Here is a 13,296-nt window from a genome sequence, read left to right on the forward strand (position 1 = left end):
TAACCTCCTTTCGGGACAGAGCTCGTAAGCCACCCGAAGGGAGCACGAGAGCTGAAACAGTGCCAAGTTGCTCAAGCCTAGATAGCAGTTGATATACTAGAGTTGAACTTGAACAACGGGCCTTCCTGTCAGTAAGTTCGTGTATTTGCCACTGAGCTAGCCAGCTCCCGCGAAGCGTTGGATCTCCGATAGGACGGCGACTTTGCTGCAGGCCCCGCGACACATCCCCTCCGGTCGCAACCCCAACCCACGCACCACCTGTCGCCAGGTAAAACTGAGTAGCCGCACACACCAGATGGTTTGGTGGATCCAGAATTTCGGAGAAATGGAAAGAGCGAAATGTGCTGGGGATGTCCGTAGGTTGTTCCATTTGATGGGTTCGACGGGTATTACGAATCTTGTTGTTAGTGAGAGCACCAACGGATATGATATCTCTGATTTCCAACAAAAAACTTTCCGCCGGTGGACAGAATACCTCGAAAAACTTAAGTTGGCCACCTGCAAATTTCCATCCGGACTTTTGACCTTTACAGAGACATGGACTGTGAATACGGAATCCTCTTCACCCTCAGAAGCATTCGGTTGTACATCTGTACTCAAGGGTAACTGTGCTCTTGGTCAAAACGGAATTTCAGCGGATCCGTCAGAGGATGGCGGTGAATTCTTCATTTAGTGCTTAACTTATATGCATCTACTTTAGAAACACACAACTGGGGTTGGCCGACAATAGTGTTCATCTTTAGAAAGCGAACTGGCGGTGAATGCAGTAATCACAGAAACGTCAGCATGGCTCCCATTGCCACAAGACTCCTCGCGTCGCTTATTGTTTGTTGTCTTAAGGCGTGAGCACTGAGCAAGATTCCAACTGGGTGGATGCTGCATTGACCGCAACTCCATATTTGATTGCATGTCATATCAGATGCACGTCTATAGCATTGTGAAGCATTGGTGTTGAACACTGATGTCAAGCTGTCGTTGATGATGATGATGACTATAGCATTTGTGTTGTGATCCTTAGCTCCAAGGGTGAGTCCCATTTTGTAGATCGATCAGTGCTTCGAACTATATCCGCTAAAGAGGATACCGCAGGAGTTCGTGAACGTAACTCGATCCTTATATGAACACATGGTGATTTACAAAAAAGCCCCACCAGGTAAGGATGCCCACTCCCCCGATTCCTGGTCAACTCAGTTCAGTTCAATTTATCAGCCATAAACCGTGTACCACAAGCACAATGTTTCCAGCTACTACAGTTTCAGTCACCAGGAAGTGGGAGTGTAGAACATACAGCGAAGTCCTGGAGGCGATGACGTTCAGTTAGTTCGCAGACTGGGTAGGTGCGCATTGAAGGCGATGGTCTTGATGCATGAGCGCCACTGATTGCGCGATTGAGCCATTTCTGCCAATGTTGATGATGAGTTGAATGCCGGGGCGAAAATAGCTCTGTGAGGCAGACTGTCTTCCGGCAACGGAAGCGCAACCTATGGAGCGTGGGTAATTCATCTATCATGGGAAAGTTCCTTCTTCCTAGGATCACCTGGCGTACCTCAACATTAGTAATCCGGTGTCCCGACCAGACCTGACCAATGCTTCGGTGACACCGATGGAAAAACATTGACATTTTTCGTATATCCTCTGCGCGTAGAGGCCACGTTTTTGACCCATGAAACAGAATGGATCGCACTACACAATCTGCCATTGACAGACCAACTGAGGTCACGTTGTCGCGATAGTTGTCGGAGGTTGGAAGTTTTCCTGGCCTTTCGACTCGAGAAATAATCTCACATCCACCAGTCCACCGGAAATTATACGACTGCCAAGGTAAACAAATTTACCTATCGTAAAGCAAGCAAGAGGCTTGGGTTTGAAACCCCATACTCTTATAGCAGCACCTTACACTGTGCAGGTATGAAGCGCATGTCGAACCGTGCATCAGAGTTGTTTAGGTCATGTAAAATGATCTGTATTTTTGAAGGATTTCCACCAAGGAGAGTTATATCGTCCGCATACTTAATATCTGTGAGCGAAGGTCCCGCGAGCACTTCCAGCGCCGAGGTTTCCGAAGCAGCCAGAGAGACTTTAAGCATCACATCTATAACAAAGTTGAAAACAAAAGGCAAGCTTGTCTTACATTAGTGGACGCGGTGAACTCAGAAAGCTTGCCGTATCCTCGTACCTGTCCATAGGAGTTCGCATATAGTGCCCTTATAAGGGATATAAATTTAGGTCACCTTTGATCACCAGACAATGTCAAAGTTTCCAACAATCGGAAGAACCAAAAGTAGCTTTCAGATTAGGAGAAGCCACCAGTGTGGGACGTCTGAAGGAGTGCCGCTGTTTAAGGTTTTGTCTGAAGGCAAAGACATGATCGAAGAATCCCCGGCCAAGGCGGAAACCAACATTATTTTCACGAATCTGTCTCTCCTGATCGATCAACATACGCAACGTACGACGTTGCCCTAGTACCTGACGGACTGTAAAGATTTGGTTACGACAACCCCTACCAGACTGGAATCCTGCTTCCTGCTGTCGAGTCAGTGTTTCAGGAGCTACCATAAGGCGATGAAGTAAAAGTGACGCCAACAGTCTCGTTACAACCGTGGTCAAGCTGATCTTCTTGTGGTTACCACACTCACTACGAGCCCACTTTTTGAAAACGGGCACTATCACCGACTCCCCCAGTTGTCTGGGACAGAATTCACTTCCTAAATGCAGGCAAACAGATCAGACAAGCGCTGACTGAGGACACCTTTAAACAATACCGGTGGGTCTTAGGGAATTCCACGTTTGCCGTCCAGGGTTCTACGCCAGCCGTGGGCTTCATATGAGGCAGCAGGTGGCCATAACTGTTTTTCGAAGTATTCGGCCCACCAGTCGAGGCGTCCTTCTTTACTCAAGATAGTCACTCACTTCTGATTCTTGAAGGTTTCGCTAACATGGTTCCGAAGGCCAGTGGTGAGGGTCAACTGAAATAATTTTCGGGTACTTTCGGCTTTCTGAAACTCTCCCATTTTCTTAGTTAACCGTATCCACCAGACTTCACAAATGGTTCAAACGCTCACTTTCCTTTGACGTCTGATGATTCGTCACACCAGATTGTGTTCGAGGAAGGTTGGCATATTTCCCCAATTTAAGCAGTGCCACTGGTATGCCTGATATTCAGTTCTTGGATGCGCCTGAGAGTGCAGTGCCATAAGCAAAACTCCCAGCACTGTGCACTTGGAAGAGACTTCAGAAGACGATTCTGGTAAGTTCGTCCGACATTCGAATCTGACAGTATCTCAGTTGCTATACGACCTTCTCAAACCTTACGAGACCCTAAAAACGAAGGAGGAAGAGACCCAGGACGAGGGTATAGTGATAATCCACAAATGTGTTCCAAAACGAGTGACAGTCAGTTATTGGTCCGTGCTATCCGTAAATGATGGTAATGTGCCCAGTTTGAGTCTGTAGCCAGCACCCTTTTAGAGGAAGCTGTGTGGCCAGACGACTTCGGCTAGTTCGGAATTTGGCGCCGCATAAAAATAACCTGTGATTAGCACACAGCTGAAGCAACTGTTCGCAAACATCCGTACGAACCGAGTCCAATCCATATTGACCACTTAGTTGAGCCGCAGATACACTAATCCTGTCGACTTGTACATGCAGATCCCCGGAAACCACAACGGTACCTGAGCTTTTAGCTCGCCACACCGGTGCATTCAGGGCGTCATGAAACTGGTCTTCGATTGTACCGGAGCTACAGTCGGTTGCGGTGTAAGAAGCTAAGGCAAACACACACCGATTAGTCTCACACTTGTGAGACTCCTTCACAGATGTTGCCAGACGACCCGCAGAGGAGACTAGCACCGTGTATCCAGTCAAACAACGATCCATCTGCTCGGTGACTTAGGGCGATACCAACCCTTGCACATCCTGCCACAGCGAAACGCTGGATCGCCAGAGGTGCGCATTCGGAAGCGCGTGGAGTGATGTGGCAATTAGCTTGGATTCTTGTTTCGGATATACAGCACAGACCAATATCAGGCGAATCCAGTGTGACAGCAAGAGTAGCTTCCTGTCCACCTTGCATCAGAGTGAGAACATTGAAAGCAACCAGGCAGACTGGGTGCCATGGCTTGATGATTGATTTCTAGATGCCTGAGGATGTCGGCGCCGGACGGCGCACGGATATGACCAGCAAAATCGATGCAGGACGAACGGAGTCATCGGTTCTATCTACTTGGTCACCAAGGACAGAGTTATTCACAAACTGCGGAGAAGGGGAAGAAAAAATATGTGGAAGAAAAGGCAGGGAGGTGTAGGCAGCAGCTTATTTTCGTTTACTCGCCCTGCTGCAAGCACAGAGTAAGGTGACCCGGCTGATGTCATGCGACGGCCAATGTGGTATAAGTACATCTGTATGCGTAAGATCCACGGTTGTATGTGGGATGGGAATCTGCCAGGGCGCTCACACCTAGATAGGGAGACGATTAGGGTCACCAGAGCCTGGAGAAGGGGAAGAAAAAATATGTGGAAGAAAAGGCAGGGAGGTGTAGGCAGCAGCTTATTTTCGTTTACTCGCCCTGCTGCAAGCACAGAGTAAGGTGACCCGGCTGATGTCATGCGACGGCCAATGTGGTATAAGTACATCTGTATGCGTAAGATCCACGGTTGTATGTGGGATGGGAATCTGCCAGGGCGCTCACACCTAGATAGGGAGACGATTAGGGTCCTCAACCAGAGCCTTTGGCTTGAAAGCCTGACTGCACTCCAGCGGTGTCTGGCGGAAAATGTAAGTACATCGTCATTTTTACCAAAAACGTCGACACACATGTCCCAAACCCCAACATGGAGGGCCAGACGACTGTGTTGGTCAGACCTCTAACCATCGACCAACCTGGCCTGAAAGGCTATGCGAGTGTCGCAAGGACACCTCCATTATAGCTCGGTGGGTCGCGGAGGTGCACAGCACGGTAAGGAAGTTTGTCCACGACGGACAGCAGTGGAACAGATATAAATGAATATCACTATTACCACAACTTTTCGATTAGGAAGGGCTCCGTAGAATATTAATAACAAATGTAACCGTATCTGGTTTATGTGCACTGCAACGGATTTATGAAGTGTTTGTTACAGTTGCACTCCGTCTTTTCCTCAGTTGTCATGTTTTTTAATATAACCCCCGGCGAAGTACACGGTTTCTTCATATATGTGATGAGAGTGATATTGGCACAAATCAGTGATACTTAAAGCACCACACAGCGACGACGTAAAGCGTTCGAAAATGAGGTATTCATTGCACGCGTGCGCACTGTACACGAGCAAACAACGAGAAACTTTTTGTGAGTTTGTGGTACTAGCATCAGCCGCTATAGGTACCTCTAGGTCTCCGCGCACCGAACACCAAAGGGAGCGATGTTTGAAGTGAGGCGTCATTTTGCCATTACATGGTGGTGGGCAGGCTAGTACAATAAGCAATGAAATGAGAGAAAGATAATGCAAAAAACAATGGTCCTAGAGGAATTTGTCAAGAACAAGGTGCCTACATCCTCCAAAACCACTGAAACAAAACACCAACATGCTGAGGGAAAATTTGATTAGCGAACCTCACTGAACACAGACCCAAGACAGCCACAGACAAACTCCAATTGGGCAGGCCGGTCAGAAATTTGCAAGTTCATCAAAGGCAAAAGTTGTTTCTACTTCCATCTACGGACAAGGGGAATCACGTGAAACCACCAAGGGAGAAGAGATCCCACAAGGTTAAACTTAACAGCAACCGTTTTCATTTCGCGTTGGCACGTCAATCTACCCGCCACAAAACTTTTGCTAACAAGAGACCGAAGAGACAAAGTACACACCTCAACCACCTAACAAGCTCTGTCCGCTGTTCTAGCGAGTTTGACGCATTGCCTAGGATTCCCTCAAAGAAAACTTAATAAGGACGTGCCACAATATGCATACGCGATCACACTTTCCGTATTTTCGTCGATCATCTCATCATATGGAAAAGGATTCAGTAATTTCCAGAATATCCAACTGGGTAGTTAATTAACTACGTTTTTGTTAACCATGGGATGGGTCTGTCCGTTTTTGACGCTAACACACATTTTCAGGCCTTTGCGATGTCGGGATTTTTAACGCGAGAATATCCTGGGAAGCGATCATAGAATAGTAATACTACTCAGTTGGTCAGCTTATAAGTAAAAATGGGCATTTCGTGCGTGCTTGGTGAAACTAGATCAATTTCCAAAGCCTGCATGAAGCCATTTGGTTAAGCTGGCTGTATCAACTCGCCGGGCGAGCTTACCCTTTCATTACCTACACAATTATTTGTCAAAGGCTGAAACAATGTAATGGAAATATAAAGGACAAAAATATTACCCACCTTTGCGATCAGACGCGGACGAAGCCGTTTTGGACTGTAGTTCTCTGCTGACCCAGTTTTTTCATCAAAACTAATCAACAACTTACCATCCCATGATTGAGAAGAATTCAACTATAAGAAATCGTTATTGACTATAGGAAAAACTGACTGAATTTCTGGAAGCGCGCTTCGATGGGCGCTCGCCGGAGCGTTTCATTCAACACGACCCTGGAACTAGCGAGGAAGACCGTCGGCCCAGGCCCAGTCGCGTGAGGGGCAGATAGTTTGTGTTGTGATTGGCTGATTAGCTGGCCGATTCGCGGGTTGATGCATACGATCGAGGCATTCGCCCAAACTCCCCGGGCCAATTCTGTTCTTGACGTTCAGCGGCTGCCATTAATCTGCAACGCAAAAGCGAAAAAGGACGTAGCACTACCCTTTAGGTTCTCAGTGTGGGGCAGTAAGCTTGCAAGCGCGAGGATTACCATTCACGGATTCACGGATTGATACACAGGATCGAGGCTTTTGCCCAAGTATCCCGGCTCGGTTTTGTTCTTGTCGTCCGGCGGCTGTCTTTCACCTGAAAGGCACAAGTGAAAAGAAGGTGTAGCGCTGCTCTTCGCGTTCTCAGCGCGGGGCAGAATGCTTGCCAGTGCAAGGATTCGTATAAATAAATGTCTAGTAGTGCTTTGAACTGGGTACAAGAAGGAGCGTGGACAAAAGTCGTGGGAAGGTCATTTCACGCAGCTACTACCAGAACTGACAAAAAATTGGCCTAATGAATGTGTGCGCTCCGAGTTTGAAAATCTTCTCGCTATGTCCCCGTCGTGTGTTCGCTGGGTCAAAGGTGAAAAACCTGTTCGCCAATCTTTGTACAAATAGGGCATAAGTAAGAATTAGGTCCCCTCGGAGGCTACGCTTTAGCGTGGACGACAGTCGGAGGAAGGTTATTCTACGCAGCAAAGATCTGAACTGAAAAAACTTTATTCCTGATGAAAATCTTAACATGTTGGATCAAGAATCTGTTGGCCAAACCTTGTACAAACGGGGAAAATGTAAAAGTCCTCCTCGGAGTCTACGATAATCTAAGGAAAGGAGGCCAATCGCCGCTGGACGCCTTTCATAGTCCACGGATTGAAAGCCTGCATATATATTCATAGCAGCGCTTTGCAAACGATCAGTGAATGTAACGTCCTTCTTGCGTCCTGAGTATGTTTGATACCATCAAGAGGCCGTCGGACTTGGGCCCAATTGGGAAGTCCGTGCAAGTGATATTCAAAATTTCGAGCCAAATCATTTTAAGGATGGCGAATCTCTTTTGAAACGACTTCTGATGGTACAGTGAGAAGGGCATGTCTGAAGAAGACCAGATAAGGAAATCATTTTCAATCCGCTCTTGTCGTGTCTTCTGGTGCTGACTGACGATCACGAAAAAAGCGTTCTTTGAGTTCTCACCAAGTTTGACATGGATGCATGTCCCGTCAATCCGAAAAAGGTTCCAATCAAACAGCCGGGCAGTGAATACATCCGTTTCGAGGGCACTGGCATTTGAACTCAAGCAGGGCAAGTCGTCTTCAGAAAGTAGACTTGGACTTGAAAGGAACTCTGGGATGTCGTTGACGTAGATCAAAAACTGGAGTGGTCCAAAGACAGAGCCTTGGTAACTCCAATGGAGACCGGCACCGAAGAAGAGAAGGTCGGTCCCATGTTCACTCGGAATGCTTTGTATGACAGGAACACACTAACCCAGGGTGGAATTTACCCTTGAATCCCACAAGACTCGAGTTTGTGGAGCAGCCAGACGTGTGGGGCTCCATCGAGTGCCCTTGAAAAGCCGAGAAATATGGCATCCGGTCTGAGTCCCTTGTCCTTAGCTTGGGCCAAGCTATCCATAAATATGAGGATGCCTGTCACACAAAAGGGGCTTGAGAGAAATTCATGGTGCACTAAGGGTGTCAAGTTGGTGGTGGTGAGATGACGCATTCCACCACATTGCATGCTACGCTAGTGAGGCCAATAGGCCTGTGGCTGCCTATGGCCTGGGCGATACTCGGCCACCAGTTTTGTAGATGCCGTGGCAATTGCTTCCTTCCAATCAGAGGGAAGGTTACCTTCATTGGGCGACTGGCGAAGCACCAGGTAGAAATGCTTTGCCAGTGTGAAAGACGTTTCCTTCAGGACCCTTAGATGAACCTCGTCTGGCCCCAACCCGTAGAACGGGTTGGTCTCATGCAACAGTTGATAAGTGTCGTACCCAGTGTAGAGTACACCGTAGTTACTTGTTGACGGGGTTGAATATGACGAGGCAGCTGGGGCAGAATGCAAGCCTTTAGACTTCAGATGTCATTATTTGTTCACTCGTGTGTCTCCCGTTTATGTCTATCATAGGGAACAAGGTTGGCAGCGGTGCCTGGTCTAATTAAACAGCACATGTTTGTCCTTTTGCTCAAAATCTGTTTTGGTAGCTTGCTTTCTTATGTTCCACTGGCGGATTTCCGATTTCCACCGGTTCCGTATTTTATTAAATGCCAGCTCATTTTCTGTCTCCTGTAGTTACCTTTTTGAAAGATAATTCGGACGGCTTTTGCAAGAGTCTGAATCCTTTTAGGTAGCTTGCGGTCCATCCGACTGCGTGACTGCTTTATCGCGATGAACATCTCGCCACCCTCTTGAACTTTTTTCGAGTACTGCTCCTCGACAACTCTTCCGCCGAAGCTGACCTCAATTCACACTGATCAGGAAAAATGCGCATTTCTGGGAAGTTTGCAGGACAGAAGTTTGAATCCACGTTTGGGCTTCAGAAATTTTGGCCCGGTAGCGGATCAAACCAAAGATTAGCGCACAGTGGTCACTATTTTCAATTAGAACGTTAATTATCACCTCATCGACCAAGTGTTTTCGTTTGCGATGACCGAATTCAAGAAGGAATGTAGTCGGCCTGCGCGGTATCTGGTATGTGGTACGACATGTTGAGCCCAAGTGTTCTGTTGAAAAAGTTTTGTCAGCACCCCTGCGAAATATGCACTAGACCCGACACGTTTTTTTCATCTAGGATGCTTGGGGGCGTTAAAATCACCTACCCTCAAGTGATGTTTGAGAGGCATCAGGAGGAGAGTTGCTCAAGGATTCGTATGACGAACTGGTCATCTTCCGGGAAATTCACAGGGCAACGGTATACCACGCAGAGAAGAATAGGACCGGTCCCGCGCAGCGGGATTTGGATCCACAGTGCATCGCAAAACAGTGTGGGGATGGTGTCGAAGAGCGCAGTCAAAACGGTCAGAGCCGCATGTGTCAGCTGAAAAATAGTGCAGCCGCTTATCAAGATTTCCACGTCACATGAAGTTCGCCTGAGCCAGGTCTCAGTAAGCGCGATTTTGGACGGCTGTGCATGGCACGCTAACTGTTTAGTATCGTGAAGTCTGTTGAAAAGACTGAGGCGGTTGGTGAACGAGCTTTTCAACATTGTCTTCCTCACCTCCGGAGTTAGGGAGCCGAGAGGTTTGCTGCCAGAAAGGTTAAAAGATTTAATAGCTGCACGTCGGGTTCAAGTCCAAGGCGCTAAATGGGCTTCTGTGACACAATTGTCTGCCCTCCGCCTTGGATGGTTTGAGGTCTGTTTCCAATTGTGGGGTATTTTTCGCCACACTGAATTTCGGTTTGCGCGGTCCTTTAATGGGGTCCAAAATGGTGTGCACAATGCTTAGTGAATCACCGTTTGAAACCTGGAATTAAACTTTCTGAGACCATAGAAATTCCAATACTGGGAATTTTATGAATATGGTGTCCATTTCGATTGGATATCTTGCCGACTTCTTGCCAGCAATGGGTTGTTTAAATGAACCGATTATGGAGGCCAGCTTACACCGAGTTGATGGCACGTCGATGCTATCGACTTCAACTTGCTTCAGCATGTGGGGAACGGAGAGCGTAGCAATTCAACGCCTCCTCCCAGAAGAGACGGATCAGCAGAATCTTTTGACGACTATGATAAACCTAATCGAAAAGTGCCTGGACCGAAATATTGTTTCAAATTTGTGTTTCAAGGGAGCAGAACACGTTTCAAAATTACTTTTGCTGTTGAAACATTGTTCTGTGCCGAATTTCACTCATTGCATACATGTATGCTACGGCTACACCGGCCATGGTTCACAAGGACGGTAGTCCAGCCACGTTCGCGAATAACCAGTTCAAGGCACTATTAGACGCCATTTTATGCAAATCTTCGGCCTAACAGGTTTACCATCCTTCACTGATAACTCGAAGGGCGGTGTTCCATCTTTTTTCCGTGTGCGTTTCAGGTGAACGGCAGCCGCTGAATGACAAGAACAGAAACGACCCGAGAAACTTGAACGAATGCCTCAATCCTGTGTACAAGTCCGTGACTCAGTGAAAGACAATTGGGACACGGGGTACGATACCGCAGCCCAAGGGCCTGTCTCCTACCCATCGTATTCGTAATGGTCAGGATTAAATTTGGCTTAACTACGGCGACCGGCGAGGTAAGCCTTCGCTGTCCAGTTCACCCGAAGGGTTAGGTTCTAGCGGGGTTTTCAGACAACGGTGCGGACTTTTCTGTTGCTTTGCCGTGGGACCTGGCCCGCCTGAGAAGTTAAGCTGAATCACCCGCGGGCCTTAGAAAATTGTTGTCTCAGAACCATGGTTCATGTGGACTGGCGTCGCCAAACCTGTATCGGATTGATCAGAAAGCGAGTATCCTATTCTGTAATGGAGACTACGAGTGTATCTAACACCGCGAGCTTCGCTGATAAGGCCTTGTATTGTGCGTACCGAAGAACTGTTTGCTGAAAAACAGTGTTTTGTGTCCAATTGACAGTGGTAAATGCAAAGAAGTGGTCAATGCTTGAAGTGGCAGAGGGATAAGGAAGAATTTTTCAAAAGTCTGGATGGTGTCAATGTGACCCGACACTCAGGATGGAGGTCGAGTGACCCCCACTGTGCCTGGTTGAAGACCCTGCAAGACAAGGCTGCTAATCTATGGCACTGCGTTCTTGTTTTCAGGTTATATCCATATTGTCCGAATAAGTGTCTGTAGATGTAGGGACCTCCGAAATATTGTAGCGGGCTAGTACTTTATTCCACCTTTATTCATTTATTACAAATCAGGCATTCAAATAGAACTTTTTGTACGGCAGCGCGGCACCACTGTCGAACACCGGTTTCATCCTTCAAGTGATGAGTTTGGTGATACATCCGGAGTGACAGAACGATAATTCCGTCAAGTTAGTATCGGTATAAATTGGCGGCACAGTACTGTGTGGACCACTGTCATCGCTAGCGTGCATCAAATTTCGTTATCACCCGGGCAAACGTGTGGCCCTCAGTGGCTAACGTCAGTTGAGTGTGTCCCTTTCGCCGCGCTACGGTCGGTTACTATGGCGAAAGAAGCAAAAAACGGGTAATTAACACTGCAGCGCTGGCCATTTTCCGGACTTTTGCACGGGCTACTTGATTCCAACGAACCTGAAATTTGCAGATTTTATTGAATACCGTGGAATTGTTTGCACAGTCTAACCGACCGCGTCTTACTGTATTTTGTGTCACCCTCTTATCCCAGGGCATCCAGGGCACTTGCTGATGCCAACTGCGAGTAGACTTGTTCCTGTGAGCCAAAAAGTCCCTGCGTTATTGCCGCACCAGCTGAAGTTTGTCGCCGGTCAGCACAGTTATTGTCCTCGATTTGTCTTCCGAAAACTACACTCTGATTTTCTGAATTGCCGCAGGAAGCAATGCAAAGTTTCGAATCACAACACGCCTCAGCTAGGTCAAGAATTATTTAACCGCAAAAGTGCATTAGGTTGAGGGACAAGTTAGTCCCAACAGATTACAAAAATGTCACAGCGTAAAAATGAAGACTTAGATCAGAGCGGAACTTCACTCTTCCTGAAAGAAACAACAATGGACGACACATTTGTGGAAAGTAGTACAAAATCGCCCGAGTGAGGTCGCCAAAATCTAAAATGATATCTAGCACAAAATTAAACTCTGCTAAAGGAAGAAAAATTGTGGTGCATGTAAATGTGAAAAAGTAATAAACACCAACTTAGCCACTGTCGGCTGATCAGAAACTTCAGCTAAATGAAAATCTCTAAACCATCTGCGGCGGCGTTTCATGGTGCGAAGTGAGATCAGATTACATTGCATGTACGGACACTCCTTGGGCGTCTTACACCACTGCACCTCTCTGAGTCCACCGAAAAGTTACCTGTTCCTTTCAAAGAGCCTTGCTCCATTCTCATCAGCTGCAACTCTACGCACCTCCTGCCGGTAGATGACCCTTTTATCTCCGAAAGTTTTCCGAAGGGAATCCCAGCAGGTCGAGTTCTGGTGACATTTTACAGAGGCGCTTATTAAAGTACAGCGAGGGGGCACCTCGACCCAACCTTTAGGCGCACCAAACAGATACCTTGCAGTTGAACTACCATTCACACTGGATCAAATTGCTATCGATAAATGGCCTTTTTTGATCTAATAACAATTAAGCGTCCCCTATGGCATGGTGATCATCGTGTGCTGGCTTTTTACTCCATTTGCTACCTGATCGTCGACAATAAACTTTAAATGTGGATTCAAAACTTCTGGGGTTGCAGCACTCGACAACTTTTGTCGTCTTGCTTAAAATGAATATGCTAACATTTGAAGCCGTTTGGACGGAAACAGGGGCCCAGAAAGCGGAAACCATTGAAGCGAAGGGGCAGACGATTGTAGTGCAGTTCGGTCCGCGCCCCGGTTCTTGTAAGTCACTTTGTTCACTTAGTCGAAAAGATAGCGTGTCTATGAAAGCTTTAAGGATTGTTCAGCTCCAGAATTATCGAGTTAAGCGAGAGGTCAAACTCTAGCGGGCTCTCCTGGAGGCACAGAGCAAGACCGAACCACCTAAAACTAAGCTGGGGACTCACCAGATGAAGCCTTGGAACCAGTGGCCC

The 13,296-nt window shown here is 47.3% G+C and overlaps 1 protein-coding gene across 1 annotated transcript in view; it reads right to left on the reverse strand.

The window, feature by feature from the left end:
• The window catches only part of T265_15132 (hypothetical protein), a gene marked incomplete at both ends in the record, with an annotated part of 35,405 nt that extends 33,315 nt beyond the window's left edge, over positions 1-2,090 (reverse strand). Inside the window, one exon of the mRNA XM_009176716.1 lies at positions 1,898-2,090. Within this exon, the coding sequence (XP_009174980.1) occupies positions 1,898-2,087 (190 nt within the window). The remainder of the gene's footprint in view (positions 1-1,897) is intronic.
• Positions 2,091-13,296: the final 11,206 nt, after the last annotated feature.

This window comes from Opisthorchis viverrini (genome assembly GCF_000715545.1).
Source record: "Opisthorchis viverrini unplaced genomic scaffold opera_v5_355, whole genome shotgun sequence".
NCBI classification, from domain to species: domain Eukaryota; kingdom Metazoa; phylum Platyhelminthes; class Trematoda; order Opisthorchiida; family Opisthorchiidae; genus Opisthorchis; species Opisthorchis viverrini.